The sequence below is a fragment of the Bos taurus genome, chromosome 7 (assembly GCF_002263795.3).
Source record: "Bos taurus isolate L1 Dominette 01449 registration number 42190680 breed Hereford chromosome 7, ARS-UCD2.0, whole genome shotgun sequence".
Classification (NCBI taxonomy): Eukaryota; Metazoa; Chordata; class Mammalia; order Artiodactyla; family Bovidae; genus Bos; species Bos taurus.
Genome location: NC_037334.1, coordinates 19,734,117 through 19,744,683, shown reverse-complemented (window position 1 = coordinate 19,744,683; position 10,567 = coordinate 19,734,117). Strand labels below are relative to the sequence as shown.

General features: G+C 56.8%; 1 protein-coding gene across 3 annotated transcripts; it reads left to right on the top strand.

Annotated features, from left to right (window-relative positions):
* The first annotated feature begins 221 nt into the window (after nt 1–221).
* Nucleotides 222–10,405, top strand: MPND (MPN domain containing). Of its 3 annotated transcripts, none has more exons than XM_010806997.3 (13): nt 227–799; nt 880–1,153; nt 1,881–2,117; nt 4,829–4,961; nt 5,577–5,661; nt 5,879–5,975; nt 6,213–6,285; nt 6,366–6,442; nt 7,632–7,800; nt 7,886–7,956; nt 8,491–8,580; nt 9,237–9,329; nt 10,165–10,405. In XM_010806997.3, exons 1-13 carry the CDS (start codon nt 696–698, stop codon nt 10,249–10,251), a joined length of 1,590 nt encoding a protein of 529 aa, XP_010805299.1. In that variant the 5' UTR covers nt 227–695; the 3' UTR covers nt 10,252–10,405. The 3 variants fall into 3 exon arrangements, with proteins under 3 accessions (XP_059744640.1, XP_010805299.1, XP_002688978.2); XM_002688932.6 differs by having other exon boundaries at nt 734–799; nt 897–1,153; XM_059888657.1 differs by lacking the exons at nt 6,213–6,285; nt 9,237–9,329; nt 10,165–10,405 and having other exon boundaries at nt 222–799; nt 8,491–8,579.
* The last annotated feature ends 162 nt before the right edge of the window (nt 10,406–10,567 follow it).

Here is a 10,567-nt window from a genome sequence, read left to right as displayed (position 1 = left end):
GAAGACCAGACCCTAAAATGGATTGGACACGTAAGGCCCAGGGACTCCTGCTGACTGGTCGAGGAGGAGCAATTTAACGCTTGACTGGCAGGAGGGATTCCACCCTCTATCGTCTATTGGCTGAAGATGAAATAACCTAGTTATAATTGGCTGGCGGGCTCAGCTGCAATCCAATCAAGGCAGTCGAAGGCCGCCGGGGGAAGGTGGAAATTAACCCTTTAGAGAATGCCGCCCGTCTTGGGCACTTCAGAGTCGAGGCGCCGGGTTGTTTCCTCGATTCTGGCCCGCAGCCCCAGGGCAGTGGGGCTCATCCTCCCAGGCCTCAGTGTCTTCCTGGTACCAACAGCTGAGGCCTGTGGGTCCCTCATTAGGAGTGATCATGTATCTCAATTTCCCCGCTAGTCGTAGCGGGTTGAGCGCCGCTAAGTCCCCCAGCCCCAGGCCTCAGTCGGTGACCTCGGGTGGAGTCATTGGTTCTCCGAAAGCGGAAGCCCCCGGCCTCAGTGTTCCCAGTGGTGTCCCGAGCTCTCGGTTACCACCTCCCTCCCACGGAAGGTGGCCTCAGGCCTCAGTTTCCCGAATGGTCCCCTAGGGTTGAACCCCCACCTCCCTCTCCCGCTTGAACAGGCCAGAGTCTGGCTTTCCTCGGCTCGCCTCTGCTGGCCAAGCCCCCAGTAGCCCACCGGCGGCGGCCAATGGCAGAGGTGCTCCCCCCTAGGGGCGGAGCCGCGTCACGTGCCGGGAAGAAAGAGCCCGAGGCGCACCGGGCGCGGGGCGTGGGGCGGAACGACCATGGCAGGTACGGCGGGCCTGGCGGGGGGCCGGTGGGGGACCGGGCTGGGTGGCTGCACCGGCTCAGGGCGCACGGCTCCGCTGCAGCCTGTCGCTGCCCGTAGCTCCGGAACCGCTGTCCCCTGCGGGCGCCGCGGGCGAGGAGGCGCCGGATGAAGACGAGGACGAGGCGGAGGCCGAGGACCCGGAGCGGCCAGGGGCATCGGGAGGCGCGCGCGGCGGCGGAGGCGGCGGCGGGGCGGGACCGGGGAGCTGCGGCGGGCCAGGGGGCGCGCTAACTAGGCGCGCGGTCACGCTGCGGGTGCTCCTCAAAGACGCGCTGCTGGAGCCCGGCGCCGGAGTGCTGTCCATCTACTACCTGGTGAGCGCCTCCCAGCCTCATCCCATTCCAGCTCGTGCAAAAAGGGGAAACCCGGGTCCAGTGTGCTTTCTTGCCGCAACCCGAGCCCCTGGTGTGAGGAGGGGAAACTGAAGCACAGAGCATCCTGACCCAGCAGGAGCCTTTCTGGGTGGGAGAACACTGTTCACCAAACTCTCCATTCCACAAAGGAGATCTTAGGCTCGGAGAAGACACTAGTGCCTTCCTGGCTATGTGACTTCACTCAACTTATGCGTATCCTAGTTTCCCCATCCGTAAAATGGGATTTTCTTTCCTCGCATGGGGTTGCATGAGGATGCAATGAATAAGCTGCTCAGTAGTGTGCCTGCTACACAGTAAGTCCCTTATAAGTGTTTGTTATTATTACCATATTGTTATTGTTCTCTTTGTGAATGGGAGCAGCTTGTGAATTGAGCATCTGCTGTGTCCCAGGCTGTGTTGGGTGTTAGGGACCCAGTGGAGATCAAGTCACATGCAGTTCTTGTCCTTTGGGGCTCACAGTCCAGTGAAGGGAGTGGGGATGGGCACATAACTTGACGGTTTCAATCCAGGCTGATCAGGATGATACCTAAGCTGTAAGCCTCCTGGAAGGAGGTGGGAGATGGGTGGCAAGCCCTGGGAAGCAGCATGGGGTCAGGGAGGACTTCCTGGAGGAGGGAATCTTGATGAGTACCAGCTCCTGGGTTCAGCCAACCCACTGTCATTGCAGGGGAAGAAGTTCGTGGGAGACCTGCAGCCCGATGGAAGGATTGTGTGGCAGGAAACAGGCCAGGTGTTCAACTCACCCAGCGCCTGGGCCACTCATTGCAAGAAGCTGGTGAACCCGGCCAAGAAGTCTGGCTGTGGCTGGGCCTCTGTCAAATACAAGGGCCAGAAACTGGACAAGTACAAAGCTGCTTGGCTCCGCCGAAACCAGCTCCATATGACTGCAACTGCCGCTGATGAGGTACATCCTTCAGCCTCTCTGACTCACTGCTGGATAAAGAGTGCCCAGAGAGAGAATGTTGGAGCTGGGGCCTTGAGGGATGAATAGGAGTTGATCAGAGTGAGATGAAGGGTAAAGAGCTTTCCAGAGGAAGGAATGGCATATGCACAGCTTTGTAGGCATGAAGAAACACATGATGCTTAAGGAACCATTTTTAGCTGATGCAACTGGAGATTCAATGCCTTAGTAGCTGAGGGGGCTGGCAGCATTGGCAGGGACCAGATTTTGGAGGGTCTTGAGTGCTGTGATAGTAATACACACACACACATACACACAGAGGCTGGAGTTGATGCTGCAGTCTTTTTTTTTTTTTTTTAATGTTTTTCTTTATTTGGCTGCAGCAGGTCTTAGTTTCGGTTCCTGGGCTCTTTGTTGTAGTGATGTGCCTCTCTCTGGTTGTGGCTTGGACTCCCGAGTGCCCAGGCTTAGTTGCCCCACAGCACGTGGGATCTTAGTTCCCTGACAAGAGATTGAACCCAGATTCCCTGCATTGGAAGGCAGATTCTTAACCTCCTGACCACCAGGGAAGTCCCTGGATGCTGCAGTCTCGAGGCAGAATTTCTTGTTTTCCAGGAAGCCTTAGGTTTTGCTCTTAAGGCCTTTCACCTGATTGGGTGAGGCCCACCGACAGTATCAAGGGTAATCTTCTTTACTGAAAGTTAACTTATTGTAGATGTCGACCACATCAACCAGATGCCTTCACAGCAACACCTAGACTAGTGTTTGATTCAGTAACTGGGTACTATAGCTGAGCCTGGTTGACTTATAAAACTAACCTTCACACGACACCATAGGGCTATTCATTCAGGAAGCATTTAATAAATGCCAGCTGTGTGCCAGGCCCTCTTCTACGAGCTGGAGATAAAGCAGAGAGCCAAATGAGAAACATCCTTGCCTTCATGGAGAGAGAAACAAACAAAAGAAATAAGTCCATCTTATCATACTTTGGAAGAAGTGAGCAGGGGCAGGGGATGCAAGTGCTGAAAGGGATAGGATGGCCAGGGAAGGCCTCATTGAGAAAGTGACATCTGATCAGTGAACTGAAGGGGTGGAGGCAGGGAGCAAAAAGTTTTCTGGAAAACAGCATGTGCAAAGGCTTGGTGTTTTGGGGGAACAGCAAGGCTCTGATGCGGCTGGAGCAGAGAGTGATCATAGGGAGAGAGGGAGGAGGGAAGGGCAGGGAGGCGAAAGGGGCAAGTCTTGGAGGGCATGGTGGGCTGTGGGCAAGACTTGGGCTTGTACCCTGAGGGAAGTCGGATCCCTGGAGTACTGTGAGCAGAGTAGGTGTGGGGCCTGAGTCAGGTCATTAGCGGCGCCCCCTGGTGGCCGCTGTTGGGAGGACAATAGGAGCCAGGGATTCAGGGTTCAGGTGGGTGATGATGGGGTGTATCTGGCCGGCCTTTGAGGAGGAGGAAGTGGGTAAGTTCTGGTTAATTTTGAAAGTGGATGTGATGTGATTTGCTGGTGGATCTGATGTTGGTGTTAGGAGATGTCTTGTTCCCCCAAATGTTTTTGCAAGCGCGTGGACAGGATTACCCTCATCGGAGATGTGTGGAGGAGCAAGTTTAGGGTGATGGTCTGGGTGGCCTTGTTGAATGTGAACACCCCCTTTTGAGATGTCAGGGACTAGTCGGACCTGGGGTCCAGAGGTCAGGGGAGACCTAGCCTGGAGTCAGGACTGTGGGCAGTTGTCCAGGGGGCACACGGGGTTTGAGGCCCCTCAGAAGGGATGTAGGTGGGGGAATAAAGAGGCGGGAGGACCCAGCCCTGGCCCAACGAGTGAGATGGAGGAGAATAAGGGGGTCCAGGAGTGGTGGGAGGTAAGCCGGTCAGTGCGGGGGTGGGGATCCCTGAGGAGTTACCAGGAGACGCTGCTGAGAGGAGGAGAGGGACAGAGACTGAGATGTGGCTGTTGGGTTTGGACAGAGAGGTCACCTCATCAAGGAAGGGCTCTTTAGGAGAAAGGAGGAGGAGAGGTTGTTGAGAGAATCTGATCAACTAATCCATGCAAAGTGTTTGCCAGCTGGATGAATGGAGCAGCAGGGCATATGCTTGGCATATGCCTAATGCTTTGCACGCATTATCTAATTTCACCCTTTTGCCACCCCTGTGGGGCTAGAAGTCATTGTGCCGTTTTACAGGAGAATAGAGCCTGAAGTCTGGAGAAGGCAATGGCACCCTACTCCTGTACTCTTGCCTGGAAAATCCCATGGACGGAGGAGCCTGGTGGGCTGCAGTCCTTGGGGTCGCTAAGAGTCGGACACGACTAAGCGACTTCACTTTCACTCTTCACTTTCATGCACTGGAGAAGGAAATGGCAACCCACTCCAGTATTCTTGCATGGAGGATCCCAGGGACAGAGGAGCCTGATGGGCTGCCGTCTATGGGGTCGCACAGAATCGGACACGACTGAAGTGACTTAGCAGCAGCAGCAGCAGCAGCAGAGCCTGAAGTCAGTTTGTAATAGGCAGAGGCGGTATTCCAGCCTGAGCAACTAACTGGTCCACATCCTAGATTGTCTCTGCTCACTCTCTCCCTCTAGTGGGCACCCGGGGCAACGACAGGAATGGCAGGTTCTGGCCTGCCAGAGTTCTTGGTCGAACTTGGGGGGAGGGTATGGAGAATACAGCTAAAAGTCCCGTCGCGTTTTCCCCAACCCCGACCCCACTCAGAGCCCGGCCAGCGAAGGAGAGGAGGAGGAGCCGCTGATAGAGGAAGAGGAGGAGGAGGTTCTGACAGCAGCCTCAGCGGACGACAAGAGTAGGAGACCGCAAGGGAAGGGCCCCTCGGAGCCTGTCCATTCGGGTAAGAGGTGTGGGGGAGGGGAGGAGGTGGGAACAGTGGCGGGAGGTGGACAGAGCTCAGGCCGGGGAGGAGGCTGGGTGTAGAGCCCGCTAGAAGCCTGGCTGACTTCCCAGCCCTCGCTGCCTAATTTCACTCTCACTGCCTGACTTTTTAAGCTCTAATTCTACATTTCTTGGTCCCACTGCCTAATTTCTTTATCCTTACTCCTCCATAGGATTTCTTTGCCCTGTTGCCTGATTTCTTTGCCTGACTGGTCCTCACCTGATTTCCTGATCCCTTCTTCTGATTTTTTAGTTTCTTATGTCCAGTTTGTTGACTTGCTGCCTGATTTCTTTATTTTTAAAAATATTGATTGATTGATTGATTTGGCTGTACTGGGTCTTAGTTGCCGCTTGCGCGATCTGGTTCCCTTACCAGGGGTGGAACCCACGTCCCCTGCACTGGGAGCATGGCGTCTTAGCCACTGGACCACCAGGGAAGTCCTTTCTTGATTTTTTAAGACTGCCCCTGGAGTCTTCTTTCTTTCTTGGACTAACCGGTCTTGGTTTTCCAGTTCCTGGCTGGGGAGAAACTGATACTGACATCTTTCTTTAACACCCCCTGCCAACTCCCCAGAGGCCACGCCCCCAGGGAAAAGGGTGGACAACAAGATCCGGGTGCCGGTGCGCTACTGCATGCTGGGAAGTCGTGACTCGGCCAGGTCAGATGCACCCCATGCCCGCTGGAAGAACCCCCACCCTCATCCCCATCTACAGAAGCTCTTGCAGCATGGGGTTGGGGGACAAGGGCAGGCAGGGGAAGGATGGAGACAAGGCCTCAGATCTTCAGAACTAGCTGTGGGACCGAGGGAGCCAGTGTGTGGGTGAGGGAAGGGCCTTGGGGTTCCTGAGGCTGTGGAACCTTCCTGGCTCCCACAGGAACCCCCACACCCTGGTGGAAGTAACGTCTTTCGCAGCTATCAACAAGTTCCAGCCGTTCAACGTGGCCGTCTCCAGCAACGTGCTGTTCCTGCTGGTGTGTGCCCACCTCCTACCTTGTCCCTTAGGGCTCAGGGGCTCCCAGGCTTGGGGAGGGGCTGGTCCCTGCCCAGAGGGTCCTTGGAATAGAGACCTTGTCTGCTCTGTTTACTATTGGTAAATAGTAGGCACTCAATCAATATCTGAGGAAGGAGGGGGGTGGGCTGACCCCCAGGACGGCCTTGGGACCAGGCACAGTCTGAGCGGGTCTTCCCATGTCCCTCCCCCTCCCCAGGACTTCCACAGCCACCTGACCCGCAGCCAGGTCGTGGGGTACCTGGGGGGCCGCTGGGACATCAACAGTCAGAGTGGGTATTGGGGGCCCATGGGCAGAGAGGGTGTTTGGGGGCCAGGGTCAATGTCCACCCCTTCTCCCGCCTCCGTGCAGTGCTCACGGTGCTCAGAGCCTTCCCCTGTCGGAGCCGGCTGGGGGACGCGGAGACCGCAGCCACCGTGGAAGAGGAGGTGAGGGGGCGCATGGCAACGGGGCATTTGTGGGTGAGGGGGCGCAGGCTGGTGTGCACACAGCTGTCCTGGCTACTGCGTCAGGGCGCCTAGCGCCGTGTCGCCACTCAGCAAGGGTGCAGATAGGTACGTGTGAGCTCCAGTCCCTGCACCTGTGACCCCCACCGTCATTCTTCCTCTGCGCAGATGCCGCCAGCCCCTTCCCCGCTCAGACTGCCTGTCACCTGGTAAAGGCCGGATAGATATTAAATGCCCTCCTTCGATGTTTTCATAACAGTGCTTAGTATGCGCCTAGCACTGCACTAAGCACTCCACCCCCACCTTTTCCAGCATGGTCAGTTCCGGAGGACAGAATAGGTGTGCATTTGGTGCACAGCTTTCTCCACCCGCCTCTTCCTTTCTCTTTAGGCTTGCGCTTGCCTCTACTTGCGTTCGCACATCTGCCTCTTTAACTATTTATTGAGTACCTACTGTGTGCCAGGAATTGTTCCTTGAGCTGGGGATACAGCAGTGAGCAAAATAATATTTTGCCTTAGATTTACAATAGGAGCATTTGTTATTTTATTATTATTATATTATTATTCTATTTTGGCTGCGCCACGGCGGCTTGCAGGATCTTGGTTCCTACACCAGGGATTGAGACCCACCCCTTGTGGGGCTGTGAGAGGTCCAAGTCCTTAACCACTAGACCACCGGGGAATATAGGAGGCTTTAAAACAAAATTACTTATGTTTGGCTCTGCTGGGTCTTTTCTCTAGTTGTGGGGGCTTCTCTTATTGCAGAGCTCGGGCTCTGGAGCATAGGGACTTAAGTAGTTGCGGCTCCCAGGTTCAATTGTTGTGGATGGGCTTATTTACTCTCCAGCATGTGGAGTCCTCCCGCATCTGGGGTTGAACCCTTTATCTCTTGCATTGGCAGGCAGGTTCTTTACAGCTGAGCCACCGGAGAAGCCTGGAGCATCTTCTTTATGTCTTTGTTGACTGTCCCCCTCACTGGATTTGCTGAGCGCGGGGCAGGGTATGTCTCGGTTGCTCACTGATGTATCCTCAGAGGCCTGGTACACAGCAGGCGCTCATTAAATGTTGGCTGTGTGTGCCTGGCGTGCTGGCCGCCGGGAGTGGCGGTCACGCACCAGGGCTGGTGGAACCCCTCCGTCCCGCGCCGGCCCCAGCCGCGTCTCTGCCCTTAGATCTACCAGAGCCTGCTCCTGCGCGGCCTGTCCCTGGTGGGCTGGTACCACAGCCACCCGCATAGCCCGGCGCTACCGTCGCTGCAGGACATCGATAAGCAGATGGACTACCAGCTGCGGCTGCAGGGCTCCAGCAACGGTTTCCAGCCCTGCCTCGCCCTGCTCTGCTGTGAGTCCAGGGAAAGGGGTGGGCCTGGGCCCTGCTGGTCACCGAGATCCCAGATCCAGCTCCTTCTCTGTGTCTCCGTCTGCAGCCCCTTACTACTCTGGCAACCCCGGCCCAGAGTCCAAGATCTCGCCCTTCTGGGTGATGCCGCCCCCTGAGGTAGGCGGGGCTTCAGGGGAGGTGTGGATGGGGCCCTGCGTGGTTGTGGTTGTGGGCGGGGTCAGGAGGGCTTGTTAGCGGCGGAAAGCCAGTACTCTGGTTCCCGGCTCATCTGGGGAGCTGGGGCCTCAGATTGTCTCATCTGTGAGATAGGAACATAATAATTGCGCTGAGGCAGTAGGTGTGAGTGATGTTGAAAAGGTTGGGGCTCCAACTGTAGCAAGCTGCCTTGGCTACCAGTATGGCCTCCGACCTGAGACCTGTCTGGTTTCATTCTCCAAGTCCAGTCTTGGAGTCAGAAATCAGCTTTAGAAAGGAATTTGGGAGCCATGGCCACTCCTGTGTGTGTCTGTGATGGAGGCCACTCTGCCTCCCAGGTCACATTGCTGGGTTCTTCTGAGATCCCAGCCCAGAGCCAGGCCTGCAGTGTGGATTCCCTGGCCCCCAGCCCAGGGAACTTCCTGCTGTGCCCTGAAGTATTGGGCTGGGGGGCGGGGCGGGGGTAGCTAGTGGTGACCAGCTTGTCTCCGCCAGCAAAGGCCCAGTGACTATGGCATCCCAATGGACGTGGAAATGGCCTATGTCCAGGACAACTTCCTGACTAATGACATCCTCCATGAGATGGTAAGCTGACTCTGGGGTGGTGTGGGTGGGGGACCCTGGGAGGAGCAGGCGGGGGCTGAGGGCGCCCCACTAGTTGGCTATAACTCTAGGAGTCAGGAAGCTGTGGTTGAAAGTGCCACATCAAGACCCAGATCAGGTCTCTTCTGCTGCTGAAAATCACGGGCTCTAAGGATCAAGTCCCCAGTCTCTGCCCCGGCCCCTCCCCCCACCCCCACCCGGCCTCCTTGCTGTTCTGGAAGGTGCTAGGGACGCTCCTACCTTGGGCTTCTGCACCTGCCACTGATTCTCCCAGTGGAGATATGTGAGGACCTCAGGTGTTACTTCTGCCATTCAATAGGCATTTAAACAAATGGAGCTAGTTCATCACACCTGTGACTTCACAGATGTTCCTGCTCAGACTAAGGCTAGGCCAGGGAGTCTTTCAGGGCTGCAGAGGTAGAAAGAATTGCATTCAGTGATTCTTCTGCTTCTGGGGGAGGCATCTTCTCCTCTAGGCAGCCCTCTCTCCTGCCAAATGCCTTCATTTCCCCAGGGTGGCACTGCTCGGGGGCCCCTCTCTTGGGGAACTGGGTAACCCCTACGTGCTGTGCTGCGTTAGTCCAGAGGCCCCTTGAAGGGCGGCAGCGGCTGGGGCTCATGTGTTCCTTTCCCACTAGATGCTGCTGGTAGAGTTCTACAGGGGCGCCCCTGACTTCATCAGGTTCCAGGAGCCTTGGAACCAGGAGCACACCTACCTGGACAAGCTGAAGGTGAGTGAGGCTCACACCTCGAGTCCTGTGCAAGCCCTTCCTTTTGTAAAGATCTCAGGGAGCCCCACAAGAATATATCCAGAGGCAGCTCGAGGAAAAGTGAGTTAAGTGAGCTTGTACAAAAGTATTTTAGTCAGATGTAAGCGCTGCCAAAGAAAAGTCACGTTTGTCACACAAGGGTGGTGACAGTGGTGGAGATGGCTATCAAGTACGGATGAAGATGTAAAAGCCTGCAGCCCTTGTGGCCCTGGGGCTATCCTGGCTGAGACGCTGCCCCTGAACAGGAGGGGCTCTGAGTCTGAAGCACAGCAGAGCTGAGCCAGGCAGAGGGGCTGGTGCTGGGAGTAGGCCGATCCAGTCCGCCCTGCACCACCCCCCCAACCCCCGCGGCTCTCCCCGCTCCCCCCCCCGGCTCCCCCCTCCCTCCCCCCCCCCCCTCGTTAAGTCAGCGGTCTGTGTCAGCAAGGGCTTGGCAGCCTTTTGTGTCCTGCCTGGGAGTCATTCTCAGAAGACACATCTCACTCGGCTTTACAGAGAACCAGCTTCATATATTTGCTTGTTCTGTTCAGACTGAACAGTGACCCGGGCTTAAAGCTGCCACACTGGTCACCTCCTGCCGCGGTGCTGGGTGGGAAGGGTGGGCGTGGCCTGGGCGCACGGGGGGCGGGGCGTGTGAGAGCAGACTGTCGAAGGTGTGGAGGAATCTTACCCCCGCCCCCGACGACATTCCTAGGCCCAGGATGCACCTGGAGGTGTGGTTTTAGGGACACCACCGGGGTTAGCGGAGCCCTTAGCGGGGCAGCAGCCCTGAGGCGCCGGACCTGCCTGTTTTCAGATCTCCCTGGCCAGCAGGATGCCCAAGGACCAGGGCCTAGGCCACATGCTGGAGCAGGTTTACAGCCTCCTCAAGCAAGGGAACTGAGGGAACCAGTCTTCAAAGACAGGAGAGGGCTCTGATTAGACGTGCCCCCTGCGCCTCTGGGTGATGGGATGGGTCCAGGGCTTCTTTGCTGTTTGTCCCGTGTGACTGACTGTGACAGCAGGGGCTCAGATTATATAATAAAGGAGAAACGGGCCAGGTGTCTCTCAGGTGCTGTGACTGTGGGGAGGGCCTGAGCTGGTGACCAGGCAAGTGACAGCCACCCCCGCCCCTCCCCCTTGCTGCAGGCTGGTGCCCATGCAGGCCCTGCCCTGGCTGGAGACCCCTTAGGAAGGCTTGCCCTGCACCACCACCAGGC

What these genes read in the sequence shown, in the direction of transcription:
- MPND (XM_010806997.3), top strand. Translation starts at nt 696, where the DNA reads ATGGCAGAGGTGCTCCCCCCTAGGGGCGGAGCCGCGTCACGTGCCGGG. An exon ending in CTCGGAGCCTGTCCATTCGG is followed by an intron (nt 4,962 to 5,576) that starts GTAAGAGGTGTG and finishes CCAACTCCCCAG; the next exon opens with AGGCCACGCCCCCAGGGAAA. An exon ending in CAGCCACCGTGGAAGAGGAG is followed by an intron (nt 6,443 to 7,631) that starts GTGAGGGGGCGC and finishes CTCTGCCCTTAG; the next exon opens with ATCTACCAGAGCCTGCTCCT.